Genomic DNA, 14,720 nt, shown 5'->3' on the forward strand with positions numbered 1-14,720 from the left:
TTTTCATTATTCATTTCACTCCATAGACGCCATTATCGCCACTTCAAAAATGGAATTAAACAGGTGAGTTTTGAAAATTAAATAATTTTAAATGCAAATTAATGATTTTAGTGCGTTTAATAATTCAACCGAGTTTAGACTGAGGCATATTGAGGAAGTTCCAGAACAGTATAGAGTTATATTCGCAGGATATCCATATTTTAATGTCGTACAATCGGAGGTTTTTGACCACATTTTAAATACAGGTAAATTACTATTAATGGCGGACAATTAGTTAATACACCTATTTTAGATAAATCGGTAATTGTTTCCGCACCGACTGGCTCCGGGAAAACGGCAATTTTCGAACTGGCCATCGTGAAACTGTTGATAGATAATGAAAATGTTACGGGTCAAGATTTTAAAATCATTTACAGTAAGGTTAATTAATTTAAAACGAAGAAAATAATTAATTTGGGAGCGTTTTAGTTTCTCCTATGAAAGCGTTGTGTGAGGAAAGACTCGCAGACTGGCATGTCAAATTCTCAAATTTCGGCCTCAGTTGTATTTCGGTTACCGGAGACAGCGACTACTTCGATTATTCGGCATTAAACAATTACAATTTGATAATAACGACGCCTGAGAAATGGGATTCGATCACCAGAAAGTGGCGAGAAAATGTAAAATTGGTTGAAGTCATCAAATTGTTTCTAATTGATGAAGTTCACCTCCTCCACGAGGATAATAGAGGATCAACTCTTGAAGTCATTGTAAGTACTTATGGGTAGAATTTTTAATCAAATAAACGAGTGCTTTTCCCTAAGGTAAGCAGAATGAAAACCATAAATAACAAGATGGAGTTAATTGATAAGATTCGATATGTCGCTGTGTCAGCAACTGTACCAAATATTGAGGACGTTGCTGAATGGATAGGAGGCAAGACCAACACTTGGCATCACAAGTAAATGTTCTTAATTGTTTTTATAGGACAAACAATAGTGTACATTTATTTAATTTTATAGAATTGCAGAAGACATGCGTCCGGTTCCGTTGAAAAAATTAATCTTCGGTTACAATTTCGATTCGCAGAACAAAACTTGGTTCAAATTTGATTTATCCTTGAACTACAAACTACATAATTTACTACTACAGTATTCCGATGGCAAACCTACTTTGGTAAAACAACTTTTAGTATATGATATATACTAATACATATAGATATGATATGTTTTTACTAGTTAAAATAACATAAACTCAGTATAGAATTGTTTCAGATTTTCTGCAGCACCAGAAAAAGCGTTGAAATGACAGCTCGTCACATAAAGCAAAACCTCACCATAAACCTAAACCCAAGTCAGAAAGAAAAACTACTACAAGCTTCCAAATTAATTCAGGACTCGAACGCAAAACAAACTTTAATCCACGGCGTCGGTTACCATCACGCCGGTTTACTGCCAGAAACAAAGCGCGCGATCGAGGACCTGTTCAGGAACTGCGATCTTCCTATTCTGGTGACCACAAGCACTTTGGCGATGGGAGTCAACTTGCCCGCCCACCTGGTGATCGTCAAGTCCACCAAATGTTACACATCCAGGGGTTACGAGGACTATCCGGAGACAGTGATCATGCAGATGATCGGACGCGCTGGTCGACCCCAATTCGACACGTCCGCCACCGCCATAATCATGACCACCGCGGACGACAAAGTAAACAACCAGTTAATTAAATTAATCGTTTATTTATTAAGCGGGTACTTAAGGCGTTATCCTCGTACGAGGGTTGCGGGTGCGGCTGCCTGGTTTTGGAATGTGATCCGAGGCACAAATCCGGACTCGCCGTCGACCGTGTACTCGACCGTCATGAGTCTTCCGTCCGGAAGGTAGACATAGTACTGGCCGGCTACACGTCCGGCTTGATCACCGGCTTCGTTTTGGCCAAAAAACGTGTTCGTCGGAGGGTTGTCCACTTTGTAATTGAAATCGTACTGGAAATCATACGATTATCGGGTTGTCTTAAGGGTTGTGGTGTGGGCTTTACTTACTGGTATTGGAACCGATTGTTCTTCGTACGGGCGGATTCTTGTCGGCAAAGTCGAGAAGGGAGTTTGAGGCGCCGGTTTCACCAGCACCGCGACTGTTAACGCGTAAATTATTAGGATTTTCGAAAGCATCTGCGAACGGAACACAAAATTAACAAACAATCTTACAAACGAAACAACACTCACCGTTTCAAGACACAAATTACAGTATAATCCAACAGTCAGGATAGTTTTCAGGCGGGTTCAGGTGGATAAACTGGCCGCGAAATAGTCGCCGAAGACGTTTTATACGGGACGGAATCGGTCGGTGGACAAGGACGCCGGTCCTCCCTCACATCGGACATTGTTTCGCCTGCATTTACATACAAATGAAGGAAATATGTGTGTCGCAATGGATTTAATCGCTTTTTTGCGTGGTTTCGTCTCTGGAATTTTTCTTTTTTTTTTTTGGGTGTTAACATGTCGTTTAGATCTAAAACATTTCCTGTTGTGGATTCTTTAAACATTACATGATAATTATAACAACAAGAACTGTATAAAACAATACAATTTTTATATGTTATGTTACTGTACACAAAGGGTGACAATTTAGATTTATTAACTACTCAAATTTAATAAAATTAATTATTAAAACTTGCAGTTGTTTTAAACGAAACAATAAATACGCATAATAGCAATTTTTCCAAACAATGAGAGATTAAAAAAATTAAAAAATGTGTTAAACATTCCCGAAAACGGCGCAACAATGCGATATACATCTCACAGTAAAAAAATTAGCATTTTTACAAAACCCAAAGAACAATCAATAGGATGCATTGGGCAACATTTTAAACATAACTTCTGTATATGGATATGTTAATTACGAATCGGCTATTATAATGACCGTCGTTGGGAATTGAATAAACTGAACGTTATCCTATGAGTTCTAACGTCTGTTACATTATGATTAATTGCGATTGTCCGATGCATTCGATAATTGCAAATGAAAAATGAGATGCGTTGCGTAACGTGTCTGAGCTCTGTCAACGTTTTCCTTTATGCTGTTCGAAAAATGAACAGACAACAAACCGTTTTATACTAATTTCCAAAGAAAAACCATAAAATACAAAAGTATTTCTTGTTTCTACTGTTCTAAACACCAAAGACACATAACTGAAACAACTATTAATCAACTCCGATTATGTCTGAAGCTGAAATCTAAAAAAAACCCTCTCAGTTAACATCATCAATAAATTTCGCGAATCTTCGTATATTTATTCAAATATCTGCCCACAAGTATCGACCACGTGGGAACACATTAAAACAAAAACGTACGCAACGCGATTGCATGCTTAAAATTTTGCAATGGATTTATGTGAATCATCTTAATATTTTTTCAGAGGCGGTTCGAAAATATGGTCGGTGGAGGCCAGAACGTTGAATCCAACTTACATAAACACCTGGACGAGCATCTGAACGCCGAAATCGTCCTGGGGACAATTAAGGACTTAGGTGTAGCCAAACATTGGTTGTCCACCACTTTTTTATACATTAGAGCGAGAAAGAATCCCAGATATTACGGCATTAACCCTGCTTTAACACTGGATGAAATCGATAAAAAATTACTCGGTATAACTTAAAATTATATAAATAACAATTTCAATATTTCTGTGTTTTGTTGTAGACATGTGCCAGATACAAATAAACAAATTGGCGCGGGCAGGAATGTTGACGCTAGATCAAAACATTACGATAACGCCGACGGATGTCGGTAAAATAATGGCGAAATACTGTGTCGCCTTTGAAACGATGAAGCTGTTCACGAGAGTGAACGGTTCGGAAGGGTTGCAGCAGATTTTGGCCCTCATCAGCAGGTCGAATGAGTTTTCGGAACTATATCTAAGAACCAACGACAAAAAATGCCTGAACATGCTGAACAAGAACAAAAATAACACGACGATACGTTTTCCTCTGAATGGGCGCATTAAAACGCTGGACATGAAAATAAACTGTATTATACAGGCGGTTTTTAGCAACCTGAACATTTGGGATCAGTCGATTTTGGCCGACTCACAGAAAATCATGAGGAATGGTGAACGAGTGATAAATTGTCAGTTCTATTTTAGTTATTGAATTATATATTAATTGCTAATTTTCAGGCTTTATTGAGTACTTGACGACAAGGCAGAAATGTTTCTCGGCACTTTTGCACGGTCACATCTTGTCGAAGTGTTTCAAAGCGAAACTCTGGGAGAATTCGCCGTTTGTGAGCAAACAACTTAACGGAATCGGATCGGTTTTCTCCAATTTGCTCGTGAACGCGGGCAAGAAGACATTCAATGACATATTACAAACAAATCCACGGGAACTTGAAATTGTAACCCATTTAATGTTTTTATAATATTTTACTCATTGCCACTTCGTAGATTTTAAAAAAGAAAAGTCCATTCGGCAGCAAAATACAAGATGAGGTCAAACACATTCCGAAATACACTATGACTTTGGAACTGCATGATAAAAAATCCATAAAATTGACAATAACCCTAATGAATCTTGATTCAATAGATGAATATGTAACAGGCAACGATCTCAGCCTTATGACTTTATTAATTGGGGATGAGGATAATAATATTCTACTTTACGAACAATACTCGTCAGTAATTTTTTGTACAATTGAATTACATAATCACAATCATATTTTTAGGCATACTTACATGATGGATCATCCAACCATAATGAAATTTGTGGAGTTAGAAAATTTGGAAGCGGATGAAATTTCAGCTTATTTCATCAGTGAGCAATGGGGTAAATATCAGTTTTACATCAGCCGACGACAAACGTACATTTGTGTTCTCTGTCTTTATATTTAGACGGTACCTAATCATCTGTACATAACGTAATGTTCTGTACTATCCATTCTTGTTATGCTATTTTTCTGTTATTACTTCCTTTTGTCTCTGTTTAAACTCAATCTATTTATACTAGTTATCTCATACAGCTACTCTGATTTCAGATAACCTCCACGCATCAAGCGATGTGAAAATTTGTTTAATGTCACTGTCCTAATGCAGTATTTTCTCTCTACGGAATGTTTTGTAATTGTAAAGTGGTTCTTCTTCCACAAAAATATATTACTCTTGTTGTATTACAGCTCTGTGAAATTCTTCACTAACAAAGACACTATCGCGACCAAAAAACTCCTAGTACATTATACCAATATTTCTTCCACTTATAGAAAACATGAGGAAAGTAAAAAAACTGATTCAGTGACTTCAAACTTATGTATACCTCAATTTACGAACATAAGTTATACACTGCTAGTGTGCAACATTTCTATACCTCTAACACTGAGACTAAAGCTGAACAAATAAATTCTAGAATAAAAGAATTTAATAAACTTAAGATCAAAGTAATGTTTATTATAAATAATAGAAATTTCAATGCTCGAGATTAACGTATCTTCAGATACAAACTGAAATCCCGTCACTGAATATGATTAGAACTATCATCTTACATGGACGTCCGACCTCAATTGGCACAATAATCTGAATACCGTTTGTGTTGTCTTTTTGTATATTTTGTTATATATTATTATAAGTTACATTTCATAATGTATGTAATTATTATTAATTATTTAAAGATGATATATTTACAGTTGGCATAGATTGCGAATATAAATTGACGCTGGAATCGAAGACGAAAAATGGCGAGAAAGTAAAGGACAAGGAGAGTCCGGCTAACAAGCAATCACTATTAAATATGTATATGAAGGTGACAAAAGACATTAATAAACCTCAAAAAGAAATAAAACGCAGCAAGTCTCCTAAAACAAATTGCAAGAAAAAAAAAGTAGAATCTAAAAGTTTGCAAAGGACTATTACAGAGGTTTTCGGTAGGACCATTGGAAATGAAAAAATAACAGATAATGATGAAAAGATAATAGTACATCAAAATATTATATTGAAAAATAGTGAGGAGAAATCAAAGATTGACGAATCATCCGACTTTTTTGATTCTAAAATTGACGACTATTTAAATAAAATTGAAGAGTTAACTGGAATGGATGAAAAGAAACCAAAATACGAAAATAACAATAACAATAATAATATAAATATCAACGATGAAGATTTATATAATTTGGATTTCTCAGACGAAGATTTTTCTTCCCCTATACCTGACACATCTGTATCTGAAAAACTTTCAACAAATACAACAGATAAAACCGTAGAGGAAAAAAATACATTAAATTTACATACGAACTCTCAATCAAAACAAAAAACCGATGCGACAAAACTTTTAATAAATTGTCCAGAGGAAAACGACAAGACGATTTTAAACATTTTACAGAAATATGGAATTTCTTATTCAAATCCTAAACAACTAACACCTAAAACTGAGGAAAAAAAAGTTTGTCCTGCGATGGATTTCGAAAATTCTCTTTACGTGAGTATTATATGAAAGCAATAAAAAAAATTAAACATATCAATAACTGATTAACTCTATGATATGGTATAACTTTTTAAAAATTTAGTTCAATGAAATATTTTAAAATTAATACTATTTATTATTAAATCTTAATTTATTTATTTGTAAGTTTATTATTGTATTTATATCGGGCGCGAAAATGGGTATTAAGTATTTATGATCAAAGTAGGCTTTGTAAACCGTATAAATTTGACACTTGTGTCAAACTTTACCATTCCTTACAAGGCCATACATGGAGTACAGTCGGGTAATAAAACACGTGTAATAACTAATCTTTCTTCTACACAACTTATAATGCAGGAGGAAAAGGAAAACCATCGTCGTCTGTGTGAATATTATCAATTCACACCATCCAAACGTTTGTCGCACAATAACGATTCAGTTTCGACTCAAAGATGCGAGAAGAAATCTCTTCCTTTGCAACCTAGGTTCGACGAGTATGGCGAGTCTGGGATCCAGCGTAACATTGCGCCGAAACTCCGACAATCCGACATAAATTTTGATGTCGAGGAAAAAGCTACCAAATCCATCTCTTGGAGATCCCCGCTTGTTTCCAACTCACAAACCAGACACAGCCCTGTAACCCAACAATCTAATTTTTCCATGTAAGTAATTTTTATTTTACATATTTTATTTAATTTTGTGTTTTGCCAGGAATCCCAAAAACGAATTGGTAAACTTACCGCCGTTAGGCGTAGGACAAAATTATCATATGACCACAGGACTGCCGCCAAAAGGTAAAAAGCCGTGCGTAAAATTCCCGTTGTGTGACAGAGAATTCACGGACGACAATTTCAACACCTCCACAAATTCTTTGAATACGACCGAGGATTTTTCGGACATATCAAACTTGTGCTCAGCCTCCTTTTTGGAACAAATAGGAATACAAAAGCAGAAACACATTCAAACTACTCCCACAAGAGTTGGAGATTATTATAAGAAAACTGTTACGCAAAATAAAGAACGTAATTTCGAAAGGAAAGACAATGTTATGAAGTACAATTCTACTTCTGAAAATTCCAATATATTGGCGAGGAGTTCCCAATATTCCAGCTACACGATTCCGTCAACAATCGGCGATTACCGCGAAGAGGGGGAACAAACTTCGAATCCTATTCCTCCTGCAACCGATTATTCAAACGAACACATGGGACCTACATTTACTTCTACTACACCTCTAACAAGAACAAACCAGAAGGAAAACAAGCCTGAAACATACGCATCTAAATATTTTCTCGATAATCGTTTTACAAACCATCAATCTAACCAACAGACGAACGTCCCACAATACCAGAAACAAGATACTACACCGACAAGAGTGGCTGGTCATTATAACCAGCAACCTGTTACAACTAGTGATCGAAACTTTGAGTGGGAAGATAATGCTGTAGGATTTAATCCTAATTATGAACTCAATCCCAACATGTCAGTGAGGGCCACTCCGCAATTTAACTATAATATTCCTTTTAAGCCGGATTATCGTCAAGTAGAGGATGAGCAGATGTCCAATTCTACCGCTTCCACAACCCATCATTATTCAGATGAAAACTATCCAGAAACTCGTACATCAAAATATTTCCTACCCAATCGCCAAGAAATACCTCAAAATATACAATACTATCCACCCAACCAACAAATGGTTCTACCCCCACAAATGCCCATAGGATATTTACCCCCAATGCCTCAGTATAATAATTATCCATACATGAATTATACCCCAACCATGCAACCTTACAGCAGCCCCATACCTTACCCAACTCCTTATAACACTTGCTTTCCTCAGTATCAAGTGCCGTTCACGTCCATGCACGAACCCAACAGACAAGAATGGATTCATCCCCAGCCTATGGTTTACCCTAATCAAGGGCACAATGTTACAAATGAGCCAAGAATGGTTTATGGCAATCAAGAACTCAATCATGTTCCAAATGATATGCAAAGTTCGTATTTTGCCCAAAGAAGGAATGAGCTTAATATGAATAATTCTAATCGTTTTTATAAGTAGTGTAATTAATTTAATAGTAATGTAATTTAATTATTAATTAATTTTATAGTAGTGTAATTTAATATTAGGGTAAATGTTTACCCTTATTATTGTCATACAATTTTGATTAAAAAGTTTAATCTTAGTTTCATGTGTATTCATTTAAATATTCCCAAATTTTATAACGCATAATAAAATAAGTGCAAATCGTATCCTCATCGAAATATTTTCAATAATTTCACTCATTTTTTGAGTCATTTGTTTTTATTTTTTGTTCCATTTATTGAATTATTAATATTTAATATTATAATAAATAAATTGTACACCCGAATAAAATAAAACTGAAATATTACAATATTAGAATTAAAATGAATTATTATAATAAACAAATTTTACACCTGAATAAAATAAAACTGAAATATTACAATATAGAATTAAATTATTAGATTTAAAATGAAACATACTTGTTTTTTTTATTTAAATATTTCCAAATACAATTTTTAGAATAAGTGTAAATCATACTGGTTTTACAAATAATAGTATATAAAAACTACATCAAAAACTCCTGAGTTAATTGTTTATTCTTAAAATTTCAATATGTAACCAAATTTGTTTTTGTTAATTTAATTTTGTCATCAGTTTCATACATTCTTAACTATTACCACGACGTCCTGTCGTTCAAAACGTCTTCATACTGATTTTAAAAATATTATATAAAAACTAAATCAAAAACTGCTGAATTAACTGTTTATTCTTAAAATTTCAACATGTAACCAAACTTGCGTTTTTAATTAATTTAATTGTCATCCGTTTCATACTTTCTTAACGATTTGCACGACGTCCTCGTCGTTCAAAACGTGTTCCAATCCGACTTTTTGTGGTTGATGTTTTACTGATGAACCCCAAACCAAAGCACTGTAATAAAACAAAATGTAATTCTTGAGAAGTTTATACAGTTTGGCTACTTACTATTTAAACTCTTTTGCAATGGATCTGTGCAATTTGTTACAGAAATCCTCTAAGCTTGTGTGTTCTGAGTGCAATACAATTGGCGAGTTGTAATCTGGAAGTTGCCCTTTAGGTTTAGTGTAACTGTAATAAAAAAAAATTATAAATACAATTATATATATATATATATATATGTTCAGTTTTGTAGGTTGACGCTTATTGGAATTATTTCTAATTCCAATTATTATTTATATAAAATACTTACATTCTAACAAGTTTCAAATACTCCCACATTTTTTCCAGAAGATCATCAAAATTCCATCGGTGATGAGCACTAATAGGCACACAATGTGGTATTTTATAAATAATATCAAGTTCTTCAATACTAATCTGATCAATTTTGTTCAAAATATAAATGCAGGGAACATAAATGCGGTTGCCTTCAATAACATCAATCAAATCATCACTGGTTGCATCATATTTTAATGTTACGTCAGCATTGTGAATCTTGTACTCAGACAAAATTGACTTAACAGTTTCCAAGTCCAATTCAGATTGTGGAACCATGCAGTTCAAATTTACTCCACCTTTATCCTTTTTCTTGAAATATATATTTGGAGGTTGCTTGTTCAACCTCAACCCAAAACCTTCCAATTCATGTTCAATGAGTTTTTTATGGTGTAGAGGTTTTAACACATCCAAACATAAAAATATCAAACTGCAAGTTCTGGCAACTGCAATTACTTGTCTACCTCTACCTTTACCATCTTTTGCACCTTCAATGATACCAGGCAAATCCAACAACTACAAATAATTTGAGACTAGTAAAATAATATGAAAATAAATATATTAACCTACTTGTATCTTTGCTCCCTTGTATTTAATGCACCCAGGCACAGTTGTAAGGGTTGTAAACTCATACGCGGCGACTTCCGAGTATACACCAGCCAAATTACTGAGAAGTGTACTTTTTCCAACAGAGGGGAAACCAACAAAACCCACTCGAGCATCTCCAGTTTTGGCCACATCGAAACCTTCTCCAGTACCACCGCCGCCCCCTTTTGGGGTGATCAGTTCACGTCTAAGTTTCGCGAGTCGCGCCTTCAGCAGTCCTAAATGTCCGGCTGTTGCTTTATTTTTTTGTGTCCGGGCCATCTACGGGAAGAGGTTAGATCCTATTTGACGAATTTTATTTTTACTTACTTCTGACTCGATGGCCGCAATCTTCTCTAATATTGTGCTCATTTTTGATCAGTTTCGAGTAATTTTTCGATAAAAACTTTGTGTAGTTTTGTTATTTTTGTTGAAAATCTGCGGCTGTCGGATTCACGTAGAAAAACACATGGGTAATCTGAGTTGACACATATGATAGCGCGAGGTTTAAAAAAAGTGATCTTGAAAAGAATTTTAATTAGAGAATAAATTTGAAACACACAAAAAATGTTCCGTTTTAGTTCTTATATAATCTTTAATCATTAATTTGTTGCTCAGTTTTTTTAATATTGGTTTAAAGTAAGAACTGTTATATTAGGCAACCAAAATACGTCACGATGTACACGTGGTACTTTGTAGTTTCTGCTATATTTGCAGAAATATTAATAAATTGTTATAGTATTATGTATTAATAGTAATTTAATTATACCTTAATGAATATAAAAATAACAATAATAATAATAGTTTATTGAGGTATCGGTAATTAAATATATATGGTATATATATATATATATATATATATATATATATATATATATATATATGTATATATATATATATATATATATCTAAATTCACAAATATTAGTAAAACAAACATGTTCAAGTGGTGAGTTTGTACTGTAGTTAGTTCTATGTCTATTAATATGGAATAACTGTTAACTTGTGGTATAAATTACAGGAACATGAAACTGTACACAGAATAGCAGTTCAGAATCACCAACCAGTCCAATCAATAATTCAAACAAAAAATCTGACCGTGTAACAATGTTCTAAGAGTCAACTTATCATGATTAAAGAGTAGTACATACATCTTCGTAAACAATGGTCCTACGAGTAATGCTTAATTCAAATGCATAAAATCTTTAAAATTTATTTTGGACTATTTCAAGTATTTTAAGAAATATTGTATAAAATGGAAACCATATAATTACAGCAATTATATTCGAAGACACTAACAGCAATTGTGCAATTAATAATATTGAGACATTTCACATTATTGAGTTCTCTTAGGTTACGTTTCATGAACCTTATAATTTTAAAAGCTTTATTTGTCGTTACAAAAATGGAATATTTTTAAAAATACAATTTTAATCTCTTGGGATTTTTTATATCGGTTTTAATAGTGTTAAACAAATTTGCTAATTTTTTTTTATCGTACGGTATACTGGTATTGCCTCTCTTCGTTTTTTATTTTGATCTTTTTATAGGGAACGTTTCTTGACTTGGGAAAAAAGTATGGAATATTAACTGTAACTGTAAAAAAAACGCAACACCCATTCAGATATTTTCATCAAATTTGGTAAACAAGTAGTTACTTATTGAAATAAGAAATGTGTAAAATTTGTCAAGTCAACTGGAAAACGTATTGTCGGTTTTTTGTTCTTCCTTCTTTAAATCTTTAAGGCATGTACTTAGTATTTGTCACAATTTGTGTTATTCAGTTGTTTATACTAAATGTTTAACATGTCTAGAGTAGGAAAAAGAAATAATTTTAGTCAATTAAGCGAATTTGATTGTGGACCTGGATGAAGCAGAAATTTCGTTTCGAGAAATAACGTGGCATTTAAACAGAAATGTGAGTATTTTAGATGTTGGCAGTCATGGAGTGAAAAGATCAGAAGAGGTAGCGCAAGAGGTTCCGGAAGAACTATAGCTACCACATAGCTATTGGTCCTAAGGGACAATGCGGGTGATTGCTCCGAATAATGTCTTTCGGCCTACGGATTTATCGCCCTTTTTTGGACTTACTTCTACCAGAAAACCGTAGACGCCAACATAGTAACTGGTGGAGGGAACGTCAATAGTGGGGTAAAGAATGGAATCACATTGTGTTTAGTGCCACGCTTTTACTTGGGTATGCACCATGATCATGTGTTAAGAAGGCGACGTGGATCCTTGCTTTGTTGTCCAGTCATATTGATTACACTATGGGTTTAATGGTGTAGGGTTTTATTATTTATGGTAGTAGGTCACCTTCAGGTTTCGTTAGTGGCAATATGACATCCCAGTGATATGTGTATGATGTGTGGCCTTATTTTCATCTCTACACAAGAAGAGGTCTGGGACTAAATTTTCAGCAAGATAATGCCCGTCCACATATTGCCAGGAATGTAACTTCCTAGAAGCCTCGAATATGAATTTTCTGCCATGGCCTTTCCCTAATCGAACATGTGTCAGATATGATGGGGCGACGCTTAAAGAATTTACAGCATCCTCCACGGAGTCTTAATGAATTAAGACGTCAGATTTAATTCGTGTAGGATCAGATACCACAATAATTTATGCTTTAATATTTTTGTTTAATTTTTAATCAATTATTATTCTGTAATTGGTTAATATTTTTCTAAAAAAAATTGGAATAAATCAATTATATCCAGACGTTGCGTTTTTTCTTTGCTCCCAATATACTTTATTTGCGGTCAGTTGTACATAAATTCTTAACATTTTCGGCCGCTTTCAACGTAGTAATATCTAAACACGTTTACTTTTCACTTCAATTCAGGAAAAGAGTAGTTGAACTTTATGAAAGTGGCCGAACGCAATGTAATGTGGCAAAAACATACTTAGAGTACTATTTCAAAGATTTTTCGTAAATTCTGCACTCAAGGTTGCGTTAAAAATCGACACAGCCCAGAATGTCCACGAAAAACCATTCCTAAGATAGACAAAATTATAAAAAGGCTCTCCCTCAAAGATCCTTGCAAAACTTCCAGATAAATCACGAAGAAAATTTCGATACAATTTAATCTAGTAACTGAACAGTGGGGATGCATTTTTCGATCCACAGTTTGACCCTTGATTCAAGTGGAATATAAAATGGATCGTTTTCAATACAGGGATATACTAGAAAACACCATGTCTCTATTTGCCGAGGAAGAGATGCCACTTTGTTGGATATTTCAACAAGACAACGATTCCAAACACATGTCTAAAATTATTAGTGAATGATTTCTAAATCCTCATGAGCAACTTTTGGGAAATATTAGAACGTCGCATCCGAACAAAAAACATCAAAAGCAAACAAGAACTTGTGCAAACAATACAGAAACATATGAGGCCGGTAAATTGTCTACCTAAAAGATGTCAAGCTGTGATAGAAGCCAAAGGCTACGCCACAAAATATTGATATATTTTAGTTATTGTAAAGCCCCTAAAATAATGATAATGTAGTCGTACTAATAATAATATATAAATGTATATATGTATATATAAATACACAACAAATAATTGACCCTTGACCACATTCTCTTATTTTTTTAACCAAAAACTAAATTATCCCTCGACATTGTGGTAGTGTGTATTTTAATGAATACATCACACAGTGGGAAGAAAGGAACGTTGCACTCCAGAGAAGAGAAAAATAATGATTATCATGAAAAATCAATGTCTAAATATTGCTGACTTTGCTAAAAATACACCCTTGACAAATGATTTATTATGTTATTATTAAATATGAAACAATACTCTCAATTGAAAATACTTTCTTCAAATAAAGAATGAATTAATTGAGTTTTACAATATCAGTGTGACTAGTGAAACAATTAGACGTCGACAAAATGAACAACATTGCAAGTATCTGTTTCAATAAAGAAATCATCATTGATATCAAAAAATAATATTGGAAAAAGATTAAAATTTGCACAAAGGATACTTTGGAGAGATGAATTCAAATTCAGTAGAATAGAAACTGATAGTAAACAAACATTCGTCATCTAAATAAAAGTCAATACCGTAGATGCATTACAAAAACTTTGAAAGATATTGGAAGTTGTTCAAAATTGGTTAAAATTTTAGATCTAAATTTAGTTGAAATATAATGTAACGACTAAAATCGATTAAAATATCAAAAACCGTCAAATTTAATTAGAATTGTGGTTATTAATAGAAGAATCGTGGAATCTAATTTCAAATAACCGTTGCTGATATTTTGTTGAATCTATATGTCGTTGTTTACAGGCAGTTATAATGAACAAAGAATATCTAACAAAGTATTATTTTTTAAAATTATGTATAAATAATTTAATAAATATATATTTTGAAATGTGTGTTATTTCTTTAATCAGTCACATTAGACATTTATTTTGCTTTAGGA

General features: G+C 33.5%; 4 protein-coding genes across 4 annotated transcripts; 2 read left to right on the top strand and 2 right to left on the bottom strand.

Annotated features, from left to right (window-relative positions):
• The first annotated feature begins 49 nt into the window (after positions 1-49).
• LOC109601548 (probable ATP-dependent DNA helicase HFM1) lies at positions 50-6,224 on the top strand. Its single transcript, XM_049960984.1, has 14 exons — positions 50-63; positions 112-245; positions 293-415; positions 469-749; positions 804-940; positions 1,002-1,155; positions 1,254-1,685; positions 3,397-3,625; positions 3,681-4,106; positions 4,156-4,373; positions 4,423-4,649; positions 4,701-4,801; positions 5,652-5,938; positions 6,147-6,224. The coding sequence occupies exons 1-14, from the start codon at positions 50-52 to the stop codon at positions 6,222-6,224; spliced, it is 2,841 nt and encodes a 946-aa protein (XP_049816941.1).
• LOC109601561 (uncharacterized) lies at positions 1,698-2,293 on the bottom strand. The gene is made up of 3 exons (XM_049970570.1): positions 2,204-2,293; positions 2,021-2,149; positions 1,698-1,963 (listed from the first exon to the last, which is right to left on the bottom strand). The coding sequence occupies exons 2-3, from the start codon at positions 2,147-2,149 to the stop codon at positions 1,742-1,744; spliced, it is 351 nt and encodes a 116-aa protein (XP_049826527.1). The 5' UTR covers positions 2,204-2,293; the 3' UTR covers positions 1,698-1,741.
• Positions 6,225-6,621: 397 nt separating the features above from the next.
• Positions 6,622-8,528, top strand: LOC109601546 (uncharacterized). Its single transcript, XM_020017787.2, has 2 exons — positions 6,622-7,086; positions 7,136-8,528. The coding sequence occupies exons 1-2, from the start codon at positions 6,638-6,640 to the stop codon at positions 8,484-8,486; spliced, it is 1,800 nt and encodes a 599-aa protein (XP_019873346.2). The 5' UTR covers positions 6,622-6,637; the 3' UTR covers positions 8,487-8,528.
• Positions 8,529-9,198: 670 nt separating this feature from the next.
• LOC109601554 (GTP-binding protein 128up) lies at positions 9,199-10,772 on the bottom strand. Its single transcript, XM_020017795.2, has 5 exons — positions 10,617-10,772; positions 10,272-10,568; positions 9,679-10,217; positions 9,435-9,557; positions 9,199-9,380 (listed from the first exon to the last, which is right to left on the bottom strand). The coding sequence occupies exons 1-5, from the start codon at positions 10,656-10,658 to the stop codon at positions 9,278-9,280; spliced, it is 1,104 nt and encodes a 367-aa protein (XP_019873354.2). The 5' UTR covers positions 10,659-10,772; the 3' UTR covers positions 9,199-9,277.
• Between the last annotated feature and the right edge of the window lie 3,948 nt (positions 10,773-14,720).

This window comes from Aethina tumida, chromosome 1 (genome assembly GCF_024364675.1).
Source record: "Aethina tumida isolate Nest 87 chromosome 1, icAetTumi1.1, whole genome shotgun sequence".
NCBI lineage: Eukaryota > Metazoa > Arthropoda > Insecta > Coleoptera > Nitidulidae > Aethina > Aethina tumida.